This window comes from Caloenas nicobarica, chromosome 3 (genome assembly GCF_036013445.1).
Source record: "Caloenas nicobarica isolate bCalNic1 chromosome 3, bCalNic1.hap1, whole genome shotgun sequence".
NCBI lineage: Eukaryota > Metazoa > Chordata > Aves > Columbiformes > Columbidae > Caloenas > Caloenas nicobarica.
In genome coordinates, this window is record NC_088247.1 from 80609899 (window position 1) to 80632626 (window position 22728).

The following is a 22728-nucleotide window of genomic DNA, read 5'->3' on the forward strand; positions in this document are numbered from 1 at the left end:
AAATTGACCTTGAGACTGCTTAAGTGACAACAATGGCTTTTTATTTTCCTCATTGCAATGTACCTCCCTAATAAGCAGTGGTACTGGAACAACGTGGGGATTTGAGAAATTAAAGGTTTCTGTTATAACTGTTGTATACCTCATTTTGACAGGCATTGTATGCAAGTTTTTGAAGTGCAAACATTCGAACATATATGACTGAGAGGAATTGTGAGAACAGTCAGAAAAACTAAACAAAGGCAGTGTTAATTTTTCTTTTTAAGGAACATGACTTTCTTACTAGGAAAAAACCCCAAGAATAACACTCTCTCCTACAATGCCCTCATCTCCCTATTTTCCTATATGATATTCTAATAGCTATATACGTTCATTGCTGAATAGCAGCCACATTACTATTCATGCCGATGCTTCAATTTGTAACTTAGTGTACGCATTTCTGAAGTCTTCCATCAGTTCTAGTCCTTTCCAGAATGACTGCAGGTATAATATTAATTTTGTTAATTTTATATGATTCTGAAGGAATCATTGTTTCTGAACCCTCATAACAATTGCCTGGGCTGTCTCCATGTGCAGACTGCCTCTTGGGATAACCTGCTATCAGATGCCAGATAATATGGCTCAGCGTTGCTTTCTTTCCCAAAAGGTGACAGGGATCATATTCTCACAGTGAAGAAAAGAACTATTAGTAGTCAGAAATGGCTTCAGAAGATACTTACTGCTCAAAAAGCCCTTTCTTGTAAGTGCACATGAATTGTCCTATTTCCTATCTGGCAGGCGTGAACTAGGGGCATGGCTCAATTGTACCACATTTATTATTTCTTTTTTCTGATGGTCCATAGCTATTGGGTCCAAGAGAAAATTGGATCAGGCTAGAGAAAAGGCAACTCCCCACCATGGCCCCTGATATGAAAGGTGCAGAGCTGATGTGTTGTACCAGACCCAGCAACACAATTGCTGAGGGTCACGACCTGACATTTTACCTAATTGAGAAGCAGAAGTTGTGCTAGAACACTGATACTTAGATGTGCTTTTATGGAGTGTACTGACTTGGCTGTGTAGAAGACAGAAGAAAAGAAATGTATTTCCAAGATATAAAGCATCCGTATTGCCTTCCTCCCCAAAGTCCTTGCCCCTCGACTTTAAACAGAAGAGACCATTTAGTTTGCAAAAGAACTTAGTTGAGGGGAAAACCTCTTCATTCTTTTGGCCTCTTTCAAACCAATAACTAAAAAGATTTAGAAGTTTAATTAGTGAAGCGTAATAAGTCCTGTTACTAGAGAAGCCAGGTGTTGCTCTTGCATTTTAAAAACTGCAATTTAAAAATATCTGCCAAATTGGTTTTGCATACTTTGCATACGGTATGGCCAGCTCTTAAGAAGACATCCTCAAACAAATGGATATTTGTATTGAATAGGTAAGTGCTTTAATCTGCATCAAGGAAAAGGAAAATGGCTTAAACATATGAAAGTGTTAAGAGATTTTCAGACTAGGACATGAATATATACAAAATGTGTGCATAAAAACTTCTCATGTTTTTAAATGCTATACCTGGAATTACGTTAAATGCAAGTGAAAAGAAACAGTGGGAGTAAGTTTATAATCAGGTTAGTTCATAAAGATGTGTTTGTATATTTCATTGAGATTATGTGAACATTTGTTGAAAATTTTAAGCTATTTCAAGCCACAGTAAGCATAGAGAGTTACTAGTATTTGTGGAAGCACGTCAGAATCTTGGCAGCATGTCATAAATCCATGATGGGCATTTTGCAAACAGAAATATACGATTTCCTCTCCAAAACGCAGTGCGCACATGCATCTAAAGTGTAAACTTTTGAAGAGATAAGACTAAATAAAGTTTTGTGAAGATCCAGGGAAACATCCTAGCTGTTCTAATTTTCCAATGTAAGGAATATTCGAGAAGCTTTCTGAAAAGGCTATGTGAAATGCATCCTCCTTAGTAATCCTACACAAGTTTATCTTCAGGAGTTAATCCGGAAGAAGAGAAGAGCTGACTTTGCAGTTCAAAGCAGGAACTTTGAAACCTGCAACCCATATTTCAACTTGAGCAGTTCTTGGGGAGCTTAGAGAGAAAATCTTTGCCTTTTTTCCATCATTTCCTCTCGTGGAAATGAAGAATGTGAGCCAGTCTTTGCTTAATAATTTTTGACATTTATTTTAGGAGGATTTTTTATTTCTTTATTTAGCTATTTTATTTTTTTGCACACTGTTTACAGTGTGCCTAAAGCACGCTGACTGCTGAAAGGAGAGTGCTCTGGGAGAGGGAGCAAACCCGGCTGCTGGCAGATGAACTGTTGGAGAGGGAGCTGGCGGCTCTGAGCTCTCTGTGTGCAGCACAAGCCTCCTTCTCCATAAACGGTCTGTATCTCTCTCAAGAGGAATTCAGTCTGAATCCAGGCAGCCTGTGCAAAGGAAGAGGTTAATTTTATTTGTGAGAATGGTTTTATAAGAAATCACCACAAAGTAGCCATTTCCTTGCTCGTAATCCAGCATTTAGAATTTTATCCTCTTTCAACTAGTTGGCAATATAATGTACTTTAAAGTATTTTCACGAGTAGTTAATCTGTATGTTTTGTTTTTAAAAACCCAAACATTTCCTATGAACTTTCTTAGGTGGAGTGGCAGCCACATTAGATGGGGACAGCCATTCAGACTAAGACATATAACAACAGGAAAATATTTAAGTCTCCTGGATGACAAGAGTCTTCTTCTTACAGACAAAGAGAAAGCGGATGTAAAATCTACGGCATTCTGTTTTCGGTCTTCCAAGGTATGGAATCAGTGCAGGATTAATATAACTAGTAGTAATTCCAATCTCTTTAGTATGCAAAATTTAAGTATTTCCTATTGCATAAGTTATCGGAGCCTTCTACGTTTTCACTGACTCAAAAACCAAACCAAAACTCAGTATAAATAATATCTAGAAAGGTTGTGGGGTTTTTTTTCTTTTTCTTTTTCTTTTTTTTTCCCTGCTTGCCAACTTTTGAACAGTTTTCTCATTTCTCGTTTTTCTGAAGAACTTCTTTGCTACTTCACTGCTTGTATCTGTTGGCTAACATAGGAAAAATGTATAGTATTGTGGGTTATTTAAATTAAATTGGAAAATCAGGATTTCTTTCGTCAGATACTAGTCTAATTTAAAGTTGCCATAGTTTCAGTTTTTGTTTGACACTTTCAATAAGCATTTCAAGTTTAAAACACTACCTTGTGTAGTGGGTAAACAGTTTAAAATAATACTATGATGAATTCTTTAACATCTTTTGATTTCTCGTACTTTTCACCTGCAGCATGTTGCTGAAAATAATGTTATTTTCTTAAAAAAAAGTCTTCTAAAATATATAATAATTATAATAAACAGAATTGTTCAGTAACATCTCTGTAGCATTTACTTCATTTTTAATTATTTGTCTTCTTGGGAAGATAAGAAATGGATATTTACCTGAAAGCAGGTAAATAGACTTTTGCACTCTGATAATGGAGATTAGTTCAGGTGGTTATTTTGGGACCCAGACTATGTTTTTTTAGAAAATCCACAGAAATACTGAAGTATTTTAGGACGATGCAGTGCAACTATATTGGGGGATTCCTGTTGCAGTTACTATAAATCTCAACAGTTTTTCTCCTTTGAAGCAAGAGGCATAAAATAATTCATTCACTGATTCTCAAGATGGAGTTTTCAGCGGCGGTTACTCCAAAAAGAGTGAAACAATATACTGTGCTCTACTGTTACATGGATTATTTAGTCCAAAAAATACTTGAAGGCAGCAATTGTTAGCAATAGAGAAAGTATCTTTTGTTGATATGGAGAAGGTGGTTTGTCGCTGTTATCTGAGTAGCATATGCACAGGTGTTTCAGAGATTAGACAACGATGTATTTGAAGTTTCTTCGTTGTTGTTTTTTGTTATTGTTGTTGTTGTGTGGGGTTTTTGTTTGTTTGTTTTGGTTTTGTTTGTTTGTGTTTTGTGTGTGGTGGGTTTTTTTTCCCAGCCTGAATTTTGAAGTCTTACTTGGAAGTATTTTGAATATTTATATTTTGAAGTAGTTTTGTTCTACCGTGTTCAAAATAGTTAACATTTTTTGACTTAGTTGTTAAGTGACCAAACCTGTCCTATGCTGAGCAGAGAGAGATAGAAGGCTTTAGAGCATGTAGAAACATGTTATGGTAGTCAATTATTGAAGTAACATGGCAGTATTTTAAAGAGGGGTCTATAAGCTAATCAGCACATGACAGATATAATAATACTGATATTTAAATATATATTTTCAAAGAAACCAGAAGTTTGGAAGATCATATTTGATGTTAATTTTGTGGATATCAACATTCCTTTTAACTAAAGACTTATTCAGAAGGAATTCTGGAGATGCCACAGGGGCGGATTGTATGGTTTGCTTTTCACTGCTGGGGATTAAACCAGTCTCCTGTTTAGGACTTTTTAAAGGAGTGTCATGATTCATTTCATAAGGATACAGGCATTGCAAATTTTTAGGTGCCTTACCTGTCTGGAAAAGAGCATTAAATAAATATTTCAAAATTATAGCAGTACTGGAAAGGCTTCTGTAGAGAAGGTAAACAGCTTTAGGGGTCTCTTTTCCTCCAAGCATGTATGGAGAAACCAGCCAACCTTTTGATTGTGTGGTTGCATGTAGATAGCCCCAAATAATTATTCCTGGGTAAGAGGCAGCCCATAACCTTCTCTGTTGAACAGAGCATTAGTACTTGGGAGTATGTCAAGTGTCTAGATCTTTCTTACAGCAATTTTGGTCCTTTTTTGCCACGATCATCATTCTTCCTTCCATTACCCAAAAAGAATTATGAAGATCCCGCTTGTGCTATAGATAAGTTAGCTCTAAATAGGCAAAACCAGATATGAGGGAAGAATACCTTTATCTGTAATGTTAAAGACTTGATTCCTTCAGGCATGTTTGCAGAGAAAAAGATGGAAAATGTATCCCTTGTAAATCTGAAGATTCAGATGCAAATGTAATGATCAACATTTGTTGTTGGTTTTAGCCTTATTATTTGCAAGGAGCTTACTCATCGTTCTAAACGCATTGGCTTGCCAGTACTGCATTTAAAAAATAAGTGTAAGAGAAGAAGAAAACTGAAGTTTTTTTATATCTTATATGAACCAGAATACTTTTCTCAGATGCTCAAAATAACACAGGCATGCACACATAGACATGTACTTTTTTTTTTTTCCCCAAAATACAACATTCTGGTACAGAAGTTTAAAAATCAGATCAGAATCTTATGTGTTAAAATTCTTTAAATAGCTCAGCAAAATAAAGAAATGTGAAAGCTTAAAATCATTGCAAGCCAAACAGCACTCAGAAGATCTGGATTTTCTGAAGAGCTAAGAGTCTTTTCATTTTGTTTCTGAGAAATGGGCTTTATGCTCTAGTTATCATATATTACCCTAATAATTAAATGAGAATTAGATTAGCCTTTAAAGCATCTGAAATTCAGAAAACTCTTTTTTTGTCTCTGGTAGTCTCACTTTATTCAGCACAGGATGTCCACAGACATCTACAATGTATTCCCCAAATATATGGCTCTTTTATAGACTTGAGTTTGTAGTGATTCATTTCTGTGGATCTTTTTTTTCCCTCTCACATTTGCTAAATATTGATTATTTTTGATAAAAAAGCATTAGCTTAACACCACTTTTCCACTGAAATAAGGTAATTTTACTAATGTAGAAATGTTTATACATTCTGTACAATGTCTGCTTTTCCTGTCCAGTCTTTTCCACTGGACAGAAATACATCAATTTTAATAAAATTTTATGGCCTTAATTCATATCTTCATCTGTGTCTTAATAAAATTTCAAAGGAAATATATTAATGTCAGCTTGAAAAGCAGTCATCAGTTAGCTTCTTCCAGTCAGTGAGATCTGCTAGAATGTCAGTCCTGAGGGCGTGCCCGAGAAGGTATAGGTTGGGTCATATGACATGAGATAAAACTGAAAGGTCAAACCTTAATAATGGGAATCCGTTTTGGAATGTTGTAAGGAATTAAACAGAAACATTAGAGTGAAATAACACATTCAAGGCAAGGCTGCTTAGAATAATTTTTTTCAACATTAAGATAAAACCATTTAAAATTATTTTGTCCATTTAGTGCACAACGGATGTGGGTAGATTGGTTTATGTTCTTGTATGTATGGAATAAAGCCTCTTTATAAAGAGCACATCCTTCTGGAGAAAATCTGGCATATTGTTCAATAAACTTGTTCATTTCCAATGCGTTCTTGGTGCTCCGCATTACTGAGGTGGTTTACAGGCTCTTGCAAAACCCAATTGTTTCTGTTTGTTCCAGTGTCATGAATGAAGATTTTTGATCTTTGTTCAGAAAAAGTTGATGGTTTAAGAATGGGCATAGACTGCAAATACAACTGAAGCTTTTATTTGTAAATATGCTGTAGGAAGAATTAGCAGCTGGTTGTGTAGTGACAGATTATGGTAAGAGGGTAGCGGGCCGGAAATTTGCATCATATGTCTATACCAAAATGCAATTATTAAATGGTGACATGGAGATTTCTGATGTTTTTCAGATCCTGATTTTTTGCAGTAGATTTTGAGGTTGAGATGTACTTTCTCAACTACCAGCTGTTTATTGGCATGGATGCGGCACTCCATTAAAATCTCCCTCCTCATAAAAAATCTGTAGTTCCTCTTCATTCTCCAAAAAAGCTCAATGTCTTGAAGCTCCCAAATGAATGCTCCAATGCCTGTTGCCCCCACACCATCCTCTGGCTTTTCATTTCTCTCCTGTATTTAATCCAACTTTCACTGTATGCTTTCCTGGCTGCTATGTTTATTTGCAGGAAAGAGCTCAACTCAAAGTGATTAAATTCAGTCTGGGCTGTAAACCTATATGCAGAGTTGTCAGTTTACATAGGTGAGGACAGAGATCTTGTTTGGCAAGTTGTTGGCACTGCAATTTTTATGCTAAGTAAATTTAGTGTTAATTCTAATCAGAATGAAGATTTCGCTATCAACCCCCTTCCATTTCTGTTGTAGTCAGTACATTTTAAAGAAAGTATGGAATAATATTTTAAGTTAATAATTCCTCATGTTATTGACAGTGCTTTATGGGAAAAATTGTGAATTCATATATTAATATCTTAAGAAATTAGTTGTGAGGAAGAAGACTTGGGGAAAAAAGAAAATCTTACAAGGTAGAAGCACAGTATCTTCACACAGGTTCACACTGTCTTCTCGTTATGAAGATAATTTGAAAGACGGGAGCTTGAAATCAGGCTGTTATTTCTTCAAATGATAGCAGGACCTAATTTATTTTTTCCTTTATCATTATTTGTGTGCAATGTCCTATTATAAGTACTATTTCAATTTCCAGCTGTTATTACAGTCAGGTTATTTGTGATAGCTTTTGAAAGAACTGGATACAACATTTAGAGAGATAATAGGAACAAAATAATGAATTAATAATGAAATAGAAGCACACAATAACCCAGTAATTGGCATCAGAAGTATTTAATAAATCAGTTATTACAGTGTATCAATGGACAAGATTTTAATAAGAATTTCAGCACCTAAGGAATCAGGCATTAGCAAAATAGTGAAATTAACATCTGTATCCAGAAACAGTTTAATAATTGGAATTGATGAATGTAGTATATCTGGAAACCTAATGTTATGAAAAAGTGCATTCATCATTGTAGGGTGAAAATCTAGTTACATGACATCTCCCTTTATCTAATAAATGCTTTTAAAAAGCCTTTAATAATTAGAGATTGTTTTCATTTAACAACCTCAATTTTTGTCATCTTTTACTGTGAAGCTGTCTTCTCACATTGTTAAGGCACATGTGTGTGGTGTAATCATTCTCCTAATCTTCCTTGGTTGTAGTAGGATAGAACATTTAGAATTTTTTGTCTCATTATTTGTTACATTACTCTGAGGAACTGAAGAAAGTGGCTTGTCCTCTACCACTGATCAGGAGAAGCAGAGAAGGTTGAAGCTTTATGTGGTTAAGGATATCATCTTGCACCTTGAATGTATGGCCTAGAATAGGCCTGCAATTTGCACAGATGACCTTTTGAACAGTGGTGAAAATTAAGCAGCTTCTTATCTGGGCATGTGTGAGCACATATAGAAGTAGAATCCAGGGAGTTACTGCAGTGGTGAACCTGCTTGCACTGTTGGAGCTGTGAAAGGGAGAGCAGAACAGCAACTGCAATATCACGGTGGTCTCAGCTTCAACTGCAGCAATTGCAATGCATTCCCTCTCCTCCCAGAAGAATGATGAGTAGTTTCTGTGTCAATAACTTGATCACATGAATCAGAACTAAGGAGTCAAAGTGGATTTGGTTACTCTCAATGGAGAAGATTTTTGCCTAAAATGGAGGTACTGTCGACAGCCTCAGGAACAGGCAAATCCAGTTTGCTGTGAAGAAGGTCAAAGTCCCCTGAGAAGTTTTGGGCATAACTATTATACATTAACATCCCTCCTACAGTTAACAAGATATGTACTGAGCCTTTGCAACATGTTTTTTCCATACTTACCTCTGGATTTAACAACTCGTGCAGGCAGACAAGAAGTGTATCAGTCAGTCAAACCATGTGCTTTTGAGTGGTTAAATGGATGGTCTGCCATGAACGAGGATACATAGGCTGTTTGTCTTCTAAACGGATCTGTGTGGGGAAGGAGTTGATACTTAGAAGAGCTAGGTATTGGGCAACACCTCAAATTACAGTTACAAGCTATAGTATTGTTTGAGATATTACCTTTCCTCTCCTGAAATGGCTGCTGTCTGTATAGGGCACCAGCTGGACTGATGCATGGTCATGCCAGTCTTCTTTTACAGCATGTCAACATGCCAGTCGCAAACACCCAGAAATGGATTTATTTTCTCAGGGAATACTGAGCCCATTGTTGGGCAGGGCAGTAATGGGCAATGACAGGTTAAAGGCCATCTCTCTGTGACAGCTGGAAAGAAATTGTAAGGAAGTGCTCATCTTTTCCAGGTGGGGAAAAAAAAAACCAAAACCAAACACAAACAAACAAAACAAATAAAACCAACCAACAAACAAACAAAACCCTAACAACACACTCCCTTCCTCCTAACAAAATCCTCAAGAAAAAGCTTCTGGAGGTTAATGCCTGATTCAGCTAGGGCATTCAATCTCTTTGACGTTGTTTCGTCAGATTTTCTGTTTCAACAATGAGTGTACTGTCAGTTGTGGTCCTAGTTCTTTCCTAGGCAGCTGAAATGGATACACCATCTTTCTTAGTGTAATGAGCTAGATTTTTGTGTGGATGGCATCTCTGTCTCCATCTTTTCCCTAAATGTTTAACTAGAAGTTACACTTTCACCATTTTGTAATCATTTCATTAACGAAGGATCTCAAATATTCTTTTAGGCCCTGTTCTGGACAATTGCCTAGTATTCAATCTTTTATGCAAATATTAACATGTTGATTGCTCTTCCTGTATACATTTTTTTCCTTCTTCTTCAGGAAAAGTTGGACATAGGGACAAGAAAAGAGGTGGATGGAATGGGAGCACCTGAAATAAAATATGGGGATTCAATATGCTTCATACAACATGTAGATACGGGCTTATGGCTCACGTACCAGTCTGCTGATGCGAAGTCTGTAAGAATGGGTTCCGTGCAGCGGAAGGTAAGACTCTACATAGGAATGCATTCCATTCAGTCACAGTCTGATAGGGCAGGAAGGGAAAATGAAGGGAACTACAAGAGACAGCTAATTTCTGGATTTCAAATATTTTAAGCATGTCTTGTTTTTGTTCTGAAAGGCGTTTGTTCTTTTTTTTCTGTCACGTATTGAAAAGTTACGTGATGTACTGAATTCTTAAACTGAAAGCCGAAGTGCACGTTAGCCTAGAGTCAAACTAAAATATAAGTAATAGCTTGTAGAATATGATAAAATTCCTTTCTTCAGTGAGCTGTAGTTTGGATTGAGGAGGCTTTTAGTTCAAAGTATTTTCTTTCCACGTTGTCAGTGTGTTACCTTTCAGGTTGGAATGTTCCAAGTCTTGAGCCCTGAGAGATTTCTTTTAAAGAGTAACCAAGGCCAAGCAGAATGCTAGGTCAGCATAATGAAGTAGGAAAAGGATTCTTTTATGACTTAACACATCTTCAAGAAGCTACATGTGTGTTAGTGTTTATTGTAAACACATAACTTTGCAGGAAATTATTTCTCAGCGAGGAAAAAATGTTTTACCCTTCTTTTTGGGGAAAAAAAAAAGTGAAAAAAGTGACTTTTATGCACACTGTAGTATTTTCTATGACTGTTTTACATGCCAGATCTATAAAACTAGCGCAACATCTGGTATACTTCAACGGTCATGCGTTATAATTGTGTGCATATCTCTCCCTCTCTCTCTCTCAAATTTGTGTCATATATGGGTGTATATATATGCACACAGACATATATTCTATAAATATTTTATCAAAATAGTGTATGTTTAGGAAACAGTGTTTATATATATGTAAAATTTTAGTGATTATAATACTAATATCATAAATAACTGTAATAATTAATAAGATACATTATTGAATAATTTAGTAATGTAAGTAATATAAATAGTTTGTATGTACACGCTTGTGCCTGTATGAAAAAAAGAAACTACCTAAAATAGTTTAAAATATTTATGTAAATTGAATTGAATGCCTTCAGAGCTGTAATAACTAAACATGAAAAACTGTAAGTTATTGGTAGTGACTCAAGGCATAGTTAGAAAAGAAGCCCAGTAACATCCTTAGAAATCAGGACTGGTAAAGAATACATGTTTTGACCTTGCCTGTACTTCAGGGATCTGCTGGTGTGTAACAGAACTATTTTGAAGGCTGACAAAAACAAGCAAAAAGTTTTAGACTTTTTTTTTAATATATTGTTTACAGGAGCTGTGACTTTGAGATTATTATGACACTGAGCCTTCTGGCTCAGTACAAGTGCATCCTTGGAAACAAGGAAGTAAAACATGGGATTATCTGGTTTTAGTTAATTTTTTTTTTTTTTTGGATGTGGCTTCATCATTTCCTAGCCTTTCTTCCTATGCAAGTTTTCATACTTCTTATTTGTGAATAATGTTTCATGTTGCAGTGACTGTTTTTTATTTTTGTACTGCAGGCAATAATGCACCATGAAGGTCACATGGATGATGGTTTAACATTGTCCAGATCTCAGAATGAAGAATCCCGTACGGCACGTGTCATCCGTAGTACTGTCTTCCTTTTCAACAGGTTTATAAGGTGTGCTTTTAAAATTATCTTTTCATCCCTTTTCTTTTTTTTTTTCCTTTTATTTTATTCAAAGTGGCCATTAGCACTACAGTGAACAATTTAGCCCTCAGAACAAAAGAGATTAATACTTCTCAAACCAGACTTCATGTCAATTCTTTAGGTTTTATCAGCAGAGATGTACCCTGAGAGGTATTGGTCAGTTTCTTTTCTCTATCTTCTAATATTATTGTTCGACCTTGATTTCAATGTATAAACATACTGAAAATACAAGCAAACCATTCCTTGCGAAAATTTGCTGTTAAGTCACGCGGTGCATCATTTAGCTCTTTCTTTTCTATGTATGGTTTTTAAAAGTGCTCTTCCTTGAAAAACCTGGAAGAAAGAGGTAACCGCATAACTACAAACTTGTAAAAGATACAAATATACTGAAGACGTACATTGTCTCAAGAAAAAAATTTTCTTAAAAGTATGAAATCACACCTTCTTTCTGCCCTCCCATTACACTTATTAGTTTCTTTTTAATGCTACTTGTTTCTTAAATATTTTGCAACATACAAAATGTTTTATTTTATAGTATTTAGCTATTCAGAAATATTGCCAGATGTATCCAATTTGTGTTGATTTTACTACTCCAAATGTCCTTCTCAATAACACTGGTAAAATGAATTTTCAAATGTTTGTGACTTCAGTAATTGATGAAAGGCCTCTCTCGTCAGTGTAGCTGGCATTAAAAAAGGATGATATGCAATAGGACTGTATAGAATGATAAGAAGTCAATGTGGGAGATGGTGACCTGAATCAGTGCATAGCCAGACATAGACATGTAAATTTGTTGAAAAAACATTTACCCAGGTACTTAAATAACAACAGAGAAAAATGCCTGTCAGGAGAATTACCTACTGTATGACATTTAAAATACAAGAGAAATTCAAGCCTTAGGTCACTTCGTAAATAATACATTTTCTTAGAAGCTTAAGAATGCCATAAAAGATAAGAACAGAGAAAGGCAATTTAATGATAAGGTTTCACAAATCAAAGTACTGCTAAATTACGGTGGAGATCTTTGCAGAGTGCACAGGGAGTCCAAGGTAGCGTTTAACAATTTAGTTTTGGCAGGATGTTACTCCAAGAAGAAAACCCTGAATTGGAGAGGATCAAAATTATTTTCCAAATTGTGTCCCCCGGTTCTTTCCCACAAAGTCAGTACAAAAATTGTGCTTCAGATAATGTGCTCACAATAAAAATTAAGTTTTAAAGATAAATCTTGTAGCCACCTTTTTGAAACACTGAATTATTTATTCTAAGATACTGTTATTCTTCAGCAGTAAATATTCCTACTGAATTCATAATGTTTCCTAAATGTAGAACTTTTCCAGCTGTAGTTCACCATTTGAGATGAAAATGCAGCGACATGCCAGTTAAAAAATAAAACAAAAAACCCCAAACAAAAAAAAACAACCGAACAACAACCACCCCCGTCTCAGCCCCGCTCCCCAAATACTTATCAGTGTTGCCTGAATCCAGCAAAAAGAAGAGTATAAAATGGGGCTTCTATTCCATATCGTGGCCTGGAGAGGAATCCTGGGAGCAAGCAGGATGCTGTGCAGCTTGGGAGAGAGAACTGGCAAGGGTGGTCAGGTTGCCAGCAACCTTTAGTGCCTCTAATGAAAGAAAAGAGGGAGATGAGCGCGGGGCTGGAGGGTGCCTGTGCAGGCTTGGTGGGCTCCTCTGCCTGCTGAGGCTTGGTGGTCTTTTGGTCAGCAGAAATGGAGAACGGGTGGAAACAAAAAGGATCTCTTTTCTACATAGCTGATTTTACCCCAAATTATGCTAGGAAAAAAAACCTTTTTAAAACGGCAGGATTGAGAATTAGTCAGAAGAGGAACCATGAGTGTCAAACAAGCCCCCTCCTCCTGCTCTCCCCTGCTGCGTGCCACCAGGGTGGACCCTTCTTGTCAGGGCTGCTCCTCTCCTGGTGCTTCAGGGCCTTGTCTGGCTCCTGCAGAGTTTCAGAATCCTCTGGATCTTTCCCTTGTCTCTATGTCTGCAGGCCCTCAGCACCCCTGGTTTCTCTGCCCCTTATGGCCCCCCCTGCTCCTTCCAGAAGGTTCTGGCAGGCCTCCTGCGGCCCCTGGCTGGGGCAGACCCCCTGCCCACTGCTTGCCTTCCCAAACCCTCGCCTTCCACTTGCTGCCCGGCACTGGTGAGGTCTCAGCTGCAACAGCCGCGTTGTAAGAAAGGTCAGGTTTAAAGGGAGGAGAAAGGTCCATCAGGGGTCTGGAAAGCACAGTGCTGAGGAGAACTTGCATTATGGTGTTTGTCGGGGATTCAGCTCAGCAAGGGGCAGGTGCGACATGGATGAAAACGGTGTGCCCCCTTCTTCTAGGAGGCAATGGTCATAGACTACAGCAAGGCCAAGCCTTGTATATCAGGGAAACAAAAGGGCTAATGAAGTGCTGGGAAAGTGTGTGTGGAGGACCTGCATCTTCTGGCACTGAAGATGGCTTAAGAGCAGGTTAGAGATGTGCTTGAGAGCCTGTATGGACTAGCTGGGCGCTCTTCAGCGCCGTAGGACTGGTTCTTTGACTTCTCGCCATTCCAGCCTCATGATGCTTTGAACAGCTTTACAATAACTTCTCTTTGTCTTTTGGTCTGTCTCTGATACTGCTAAATGTGTAGACAGAATATTAAAGTGTGTTTTCTGGATTTCAAAAAAATTTAAGAGAGACAATGTTTTTGATGCTTCTACTTTATGTTTTGGAAGGGAGGCGTGGGTCATTAAGAGGAAAATGAGGCAGACGTAAATAATTTTTGAGAAGTTATGTAGCTGTCAGAAAATGAATTGAGCTTTGGCATCTAAAAAAACTTGGCTTTTAAACCCATAAAGAGTATAAATGATAAAATAGATTGATTTCCAATACTCAGGAGACTTTACTTCTTCTTGTAGGGGCCTTGATGCTCTCAGTAAGAAAGCAAAGTCTTCCACCGTCGACTTGCCTATTGAGTCAGTCAGTCTGAGCCTTCAGGACTTGATTGGCTATTTTCACCCCCCTGATGAACATTTGGAGCATGAAGACAAACAAAATAGGCTCCGAGCACTGAAGAATCGCCAGAACCTCTTCCAGGAAGAGGTACTTCTGTCAGTTTTACTCCTGATTTTCCACCGTGTTGTCTGCAAGTATTCTTTCACAGTGTGTGTAGCATTGGTGTTAGATCTGGTGCATGTTTGCATTGGGTTTTTTTGTCCTCTAAGATTCAAACTATCTGCTACATTTATAATCTCTTTAGATCTGTTGATTTTGCTGTATATCTAAAGGAATACATTTAGGGCTTTACTTCCTTTTCCTCTTTTTTTTTTTTGAAATTGGATATTAACACGACCTTATGCCCTGAATTCTAACTATAATTTACTCTTTATGTGTGAATTAGTTTCTTCTGTTATAGTTTAATCTCTTGATGCAGAAGGATGTTTCAGTTTAATAAGTATGCTTTAAATATTTTGTTGAATATTGTCTGTTATTTCTCTGGTAGTGACAGTTGCCTATACTTAGCCAGATGCCTAAAAGCCTTCAAGAACAGAAACTTGCCCAAAATTATGTCTGGAATACTGTGTTTGGTGATGTGTGTTGTGGTTTTGTTTGTTTGTTTGTGTTTGTTTTTGGTTTTTTGTTTGTTTGTTTGTTTGTGTGGTGTATTGGGTTTTTTTTAACCATCCTAAATGCTAAATTTTTATTATCACAGTAAAGGAGAACTTTTCTGTAGGGATTGCTTGTTTGACTCCACTTGTCTGACTCCAGGTATATATTCCTGTGTTTTGCATATCATGCCTTTCATGTATTGTTTTCTTAGATTTCTGAAAATCTTATGTGTTTGCACCTAAACAATACTTTTTTTTTTCTCTGACAATCTGAGCCTTTCCATTTTTAGGGTATGATCAACCTTGTTCTTGAATGTATTGATCGCTTGAATGTATACAGCAGTGCAGCTCATTTTGCAGACGTAGCTGGGAAAGAAGCTGGAGAAGCATGGAAATCTATTCTGAATTCTTTGTATGAATTGCTAGGTAAGGCATATTATGCGTTACTTGGATTGATTTAGCTCAAAATAATACTCAGATGAAAAGAAACACATACCTGTTTTAGTATAAAGACTTTCCACTGTGTACAAATTTAGGATACAAATCAAATAAGATTTTTGCATTTCCAGCTCCGTGCATGTACTTAAGAATAAAACACACTGAAAACACTCAAATAATGTGATTTTTCTAACAGTATTTATTATGATAAATAACATGTTTCTGACTTCAATTAAATGATTGATTGCTTTTTCATATCATCATATCGCTGATGTATCTTGTATTCTGCCCAAAAATGTGTGAACAAAATATATGTGAGTGTTTCATTCCTCTGTTGAGGACCCATGACATGGCAGGCAGTTTTGTAGAAGTTATGATTTTTCACACATCTGGCTGCAGAACTGCAGCATAAATCTAAAGCTTCTATAACCAAAACCTTGCAGGATTGTTATCTTACTTTCCAATAAAACATAAAGCATTTTATGTATCATTTATACTGAATCTCACTCCTGAAAAATTTGGTATTGAAAAGCTATACAAGTAAGGTTAGGTTGTACATCAATTCCATTAAAAACTCCACAGCTGAATATCAAGTTTGTAAAGTGAAGCGAGTCAAGTGGTTAGGAAGTGCCCAGATGAATGTAGTGTGTGTATTAATTGGCTCTCTTGAGGGTACGCATTGTGAAACATCACACATATGAGTTTTTCTGTAGGACTCATTCCTTACTTAGTGCTCATTTATTATTGGTACTTAAAATACTTAGTTTTTGCTTTGCTACTCAGTGTGTGGTGTTTAACCTTATTTACTGTAAGCCTTTTAATTAATGTTTGGAAAACAAAGCTATTATCTTGGAGTTCTTTTGTGCCATTTATGATTAGTAATCTGAATAATTAGAACTATTAATAAGTGTTCTGTTGGAAACTTCTGTAATAAGGCAAATAGAAGGTATTATCTCCCATTCACTCAGAGAAACAGTTACAGGAAGAAATGTAGGCAAAAAGACTCTACCCATGCTAGCTCCTAAATTAAGAGCTGTAGGATTTGACCTTTTTTCAGAATATTCAGCACTATTCCGGGTGTGCAAGGCATACTGAATACTTGCATTGTCTGAATTCAGAGGCACAGAAAACGCAATTTTACTGGCATGCCTCACTTCACATAAACTCTCCTTATTACCCAACAGCAAAGTGAGTCAATTGAGGCAGGAGTTGTTTATATAGTACTTTTACAAAGCTTTTCCATAGTCAAAGTACGTAGATTATCTTGTGCTCTTGAAGAAGAAAGTAATCTTGGGGCAGAAAAGAGGATAGCCAGTGTATGCTGCACAGCTCTTGATAAAACCAGTGAGGTGCTGCTGTCTGGTCCACTACCTTTTCTCTCTGAGGAAATAGAAGTTGACACAGTAAATATCACTGAGACAACCGCAAGGCCTCTCCCAGGACCTCTCAGAGCAAAGAAGGGGCTAGCTGAACAGTGGCTGCTGGCACCTAACCACAGGCCATTAGGATAGGAGGTGGTTCTTTTGGCTGTGATTCTGGTTGACGGGCTGCTAAGATCTACCACCTCTATGTAATTGAAGATTGAAGCATGATGTGTACGCACAGGTTGCGAGGGTGACCAAAAGTGGCCTTTCCTAATGTTACATTTTATGAACATTATAAAGTGATTTTAATGTTTCTGTTTTGATTTCCATGGTTTTTATAATTGTTAGCTAAATACACCCTCTATGCACCTCTCTCCAGTTCTGTAACTTGCAGCATAGTGATGAGTGAGTTGGTACGCGGGTCAAAAGCAGTACTTAAACTTCAAGTACATCAGACTGCTTTGATTTCAGCTAAGAGTAATTTGTAACAATGGTACGCTGTTGACTTTGTATTGAAGAACTGTTTCAGAGGTAGATGGCAGTTTTTGCTGGCGGATTTATGGTATTTGATGATTAAGAATTTTTATGACTCGGCAACATGAATGATTGTCCAGATCCTTTCTGTTAAAGAAATGCTCTTGACCCTAGGTTTCCTGTAGCATAGTCTCAGACATCTGTGCTTAAAAAAATAATTTAATCAAAAGATAAAATAAATTAAATTGAAAGGTACAGCAAAGAAACAGTCCAGACTGGGTGTCTCTCAGAGGGAGGGACCTTGAGGCAAAAGAGGCTCACACTTTTAAACCCTCATGATCTGTGCACCTGCTCTTCATGTGCACTTCACATGCTGCTCTTCACGTGCCCTTCGCATGCTGTCTATGAGCCTTTTGGCCCAATGCTAATTCTGGCTCTGGGGCTTATTTGTTTCTTAATGGATTCTCTTTCTCCATCCTCCAGGCAGCTTTTTTACTGTTCTTATCTTGATGGTTTACAGCCTCTACTGACAGCGTTTCCTCTTTGTCTCTTGGTACTGGTCTTCAAGGCCCACCGTCCTCAAGCAAGCAGGTTAAGATAGGTTCACAAATGTGGCCTGGAATTCCAGTGAGCCTGGCCACTCATGCTAAGTTTGCCTCCTCATGCTAAAATAGGTTATTCAAACAAAAGAATACAGCTATAAGAATAGAATACAATTTAAAAGCTAGTTTCGTTAAACTTATTCTACAACTTTTCCTTTTTTTTGTTTTTATTCTCATGTCTTTGGTTTTTCAAGCTGGTGTAGGCCTTTCTCATGTTTGTTTGCATGTTACAGCTCCATGTTTTACTTATCTTTGCTGATGTTTGTCTTCTTTCAGAACTCTGTGGTCTGTTAGAAGATGAAGAAAATGCTTCTTGTTGTTTTCACTATATTTCAACAAAATAAAGAACTCCATATAGGTTTGGCTATCTTCACACTTAAAAGCAACCAAATTGTTCAGTCTGAATTTTTTGAAGGTAGCTCAACCACTGGCAAGCAAAAAGGGTAGCAGATTTTGTCTTTAACAGTTAAAATTTGGAAAAGATGCACGAAACTAAACTAAGAGTTCACAGTGAAAATGATACTAAATCTTAGTGTGAGCTTCTTGTCGCAGCAGTGCTACAGTTATGTTTTCCCTCCCTCTGCTTCTCTCTTTCATCTTCACTCCCCCTCATGCCTGTATGAATGCTTGAAAATGTGACATTATGTAATACGGTTTTGGGGAATGTCTGCTTGTCCAACCCTGAGATAAAAAGATCGTCTAGAAAAGGGGTGTCAAACTCATTTGGCCTTTGAAGGCAACTGTGAGGCTGATGTGGCCCCTGGTGAAAATGAGTTTGACACCCCCATTCTAGAAGGAACGCTGGTAAAAATTTTGAATTTTAATCTATCTTTCAGCTCATGTATGCCCACTAAGTAAAGTGAATAACTGATTCTGCTTTAGGCTTTTTTTTTTTGTTAAGGTGATTGTTTCATGTATGCTAATGGTAGGTATTTTATTTATTAAGAATCAATTGAAGGAACTTACGGAAGGAATTATTAACATTTAAAAGTATCTAGACTAGGTCCAGAGAGGTCTCAATGAAATAAACCGATGACCTTTTAGAGTGTCGATGATGGAGTATAAAAGTCTGTGGTTGTGTTATTCATAGATGGAGGGTTGTGCTGAAGTTTTTGTGAGAGTTTAGTTTGTTTTATCTCTTGTTACATTAAGGAAAGCTCAGACTGGAGGAAGTAGTGGCTTGATTGCTGAATCATTTCTCCAAGTTTGAAATTCCTTCTGAAAGAGTCTACTTGTCGTGTTCAAAGTATTATTTCCATGGGCTTGTAGGGTATACAAAAGTGGACAAGCTTTTGTTGACCTGCTAGTCTCTGTGCCCTTTCTGCCCCTTATGTTGCTTCCCTAGCTGGAAGTAACTATCTTCTGGCAGCTAATGCTTAAGAAGCCTCGCTTTGATCTGGCTGTAATGAATTTGTACATTGCTCTGTTCTGAATAATGCTGGAGCTGTACAGTAATTGCATGGATGACATTTGGATATTGTTTGCTCAGTCTTGCTTCAGGAAACAGTACTTTGGTTTTGAGTCCTCACATAAATAAAAGCAAACTGTGATGCCAGAATTCGTGGCTTCTGTCATGTCACTGACATTGTGATATATTTCACTATAATGAGAATGGAGGCATTTACAGACTTGGAGTTGAGACTGGATACTATTGCATATAAAAATCATGGAATCATAGAAAGGTTTGGCTTGCAAGGGACCTTTAAATATATTCTGATCCAGTCACCCTCATGTAAAAAATTCCTTCCTTATATTCAATCTATAGGGTGTTTCGAAAAGATGAACCCAATTTGAAATCACTATATCTCTTTATTTATTATATATCTCTATCATTTTTAAAAAGGTTACTCAAACTTGAAAACTTATTCAACTGTAAATTTTTGTGTAACTGTAACATGTTGCCATCATGAAATATACTGCTTTGAAATTAGGTGTATCTTCAAAACACCCTATAAACCTACCCTGTTTCAGTTTAAAATGATTGCTATATACCTACTAAGGCATCTGTCCTTCCTGTATGACAAATACATACAATCACTCTGAACTTGTATTTGGTGCTTTTGTATCACCAAAGAATGCACAGGAGTATATGTAATTATGTGACTTTAATGTCTGACTGACCACATCTTGGTTTCTGTTTCTTTAAAACTGGATACTAGTCTTGTTCAGAGTAGTGGGCAATAAAAGAAGCAATCGTGTATTATTTTTTGTTTTCCATGTTGAGTGGCTGTGCGCCTCATTTACTGCACAGCTTTGATCACTGAATACTAACCTTTCACAAGCCTCTGCTGAGCTGCATTTATGAAACCATCTGTGTCTTATTTCTGTTAATGAAGTTAAATTTCTTCGTGTCGTTTTAAACCATGAACTATTACTGCCTTCATTTTATGTTCGCACCTGAAGCACAGTGAGATTATATGGCTTGCGTATAATCAACAAAAAAGTCACTTACAGAAACAAGTGTTCTTTAGTTCTAATCTCTGTCTTTTAACAAGATGTTCCTCCTTTTATGATTCCCACGTATTTTCAAATAACTATGGCCGTGATTAATTAAGTATGTAAGCTTTCAGGGTATAGATTCTTTTATCATATAATACAGCAAGAGAAAGGATTTTGTTTGTTTTCCTTGTTAGGGGTTGGGTTTTGTTTTTGTTTGTTCTGTTTGGTGTTTTTTTTTTTTTTTTTTTTTCCCTACGAAGAAACTGGATTGTGATCTGTTTCCTAATGATACAGAACTGTCAGTGCAGTGACTTGTTTGCAACTAACTCCAAGATTGCGTTTCCGCTTTGCAAATACAGTTTCATATCATGTTTATGTCACAAGTCTGTAAATTTAACTTTTTATAAATGAAACAGCATAAACCCACAGTTGCAATATAATATAGTGAATTTCTGCAGCAATAAAGCGTAGGTTTTAAGAGGCTGTTGCCTCTTAGCAGGGCAAACAGCCTCTGCTGCTGCAAATAACCGTAGAAATTTCAGGTTGAAATAATTTGTTGGCAGAACTAGAAAATGATCTTAAGAAAAGCACTTCGCACTGTTCCACACACCAAACAGAAATATCAATGCCTTACTCTTTTTCTCAGAGCAGAGCAGATACTTCTCTGAGGGCTTGTGTATATGCATATACATGCTAAGGCACATGTTCCAGGACAGGGCAGGCTTGCGAGCACCTGCAGTGCTCAGTGAGATTTCTAGTCAGTTCTACCCACCAAATCACTGCACACATTCAGTCTGCTTCAATCTTCAGCTTAAAGTGTGAGGGTGAAAGAGCTTCAAACCAGTTCCTTCCTCCCTGCAGCCCCATCGAAAGTATGACAAATAGTTCCTGGACATGTATCTTGTTTTAGTTCCTGGTATTCTTGAACAAAGGTATTGTATCAATAGAAAATAATTTACATTCATCACCTGTGTTTTTGGCTTCAAATTCTGCTCTTCCAATGTTTACTGTCTTTACAAGAATACTGTTTTATAGAGACTTTTGTGGGGTCAGTGCTGGCGATGTCATGTAGAGCACTTTGCAGGGATTATTGAGATGATTGTAAAGCCAAAATAGTTCAAATAACTTAAAGGTCAATTTCATGACAAGGCTATTGCTTATGCTTAAATCTAACTATTTAAATTTAAATCAAGAACATCAATAATTAAAGATTGAGAATCTATCTTACTGGATCCCTCAGTGCAAGACCAGACAGAGATTCTTTTAGCTTAAATGGGCTTATAATTGTGATTTATGTTTTTTTCCTCTTTTTTTCCCAATAGCGGCTCTGATTCGAGGGAATCGTAAAAACTGTGCTCAATTTTCTGGATCTCTTGATTGGCTCATCAGCAGATTAGAAAGACTGGAAGCTTCTTCTGGTATGCTTTTTAGTATTTTAATTTCCTTATTTTACCAGTTTGTCATGCTTTAAAATTAGTGATATACTTGTTCAGTCTAATTGTCATGAAGTTCTTCCTATGAGAGAGTAAATTATATTAATGAAGTGAGGTTTATATTTGTAACATTTTCACACATAGAAAATGCGTAAGTTCTGGCAGTCGATTGTAATATTACCTTTTAATTCAGGCACACAAACCATTTTGCGAAACGGTTTTATTTGTATTAAGTTACTTCCCCCTAATTCTATTAATAGTACCTTCTCTTCCTTTTTCTTTGGAAGCCTGCATGTTTTTCAGGATTTGCATCAAACTAAATATAATAATGACTGTATGGAATGGATATAATTTGTCTCTTCTTAAAGGACTGTAGTGGTAATCTAGGAAATTTCATGTATTCTACTTGAGTATGTGTAACAGATGGGTCTTCATAAAACACCCATATATTTGCATGTAACAAGGTTACCTGCAGAATACACATGCATTCCCTGTCTGAATTTCTGTTTGAGGTTAACAAGAAGAATGCCTGAAACACACTGGAGATTTGAGAATCTGGGAATTCTGTCTCACTTTAGGCACAAATTCTTTAAGCTAGCTAATTTATTTTGTCATTACCTAATGCCTGATCTTCCTCCTAAATGACTATGTTAACCCCTTAGTGTCTATGAGATATGATTAGTCTCTGTGTTGCAAGTAAATGAAGTTATGCTGAGCTGTACTGTACTTCTCACTGAAATGGAGATTCTGGATTCCGTTTCCTTGAAAGCAATCTGTGCTCCATAAACCTACTCTGCTAACAAAAAACATTGTATTTTTAAGTTTTTAAAAAACATTTTAAAACATTAGAACTAAATTTGATCAAAAATCTCTTTGGACTGTATTGGAAAAATAAAATTTCTGAGCAGAATAAGAAATAATTAGTGTGAACAGTGCACACTAGGTGAATGTAAATAATATCTTAAGAATTTCTCATGGTGATATATGATGCCTATTGACATTGACACATTGTTACTCTGTACCTCTTTGCTGTCTTGTATGTAGCTATTGACATGACAGAAGTCTATAACAGAACTTTAAATGTGATT

General features: G+C 36.7%; 1 protein-coding gene across 1 annotated transcript in view; it reads left to right on the forward strand.

Moving 5' to 3' along the window:
• RYR2 (ryanodine receptor 2) overlaps nt 1-22728 on the forward strand; it is a 364098-nt gene that overhangs the window by 142741 nt on the left and 198629 nt on the right. The window contains exons 14-19 of the mRNA XM_065631500.1: nt 2632-2788; nt 9503-9667; nt 11141-11262; nt 14201-14384; nt 15181-15316; nt 21530-21625. Of these exons, the coding sequence (XP_065487572.1) occupies nt 2632-2788; nt 9503-9667; nt 11141-11262; nt 14201-14384; nt 15181-15316; nt 21530-21625 (860 nt within the window). The remainder of the gene's footprint in view (nt 1-2631; nt 2789-9502; nt 9668-11140; nt 11263-14200; nt 14385-15180; nt 15317-21529; nt 21626-22728) is intronic.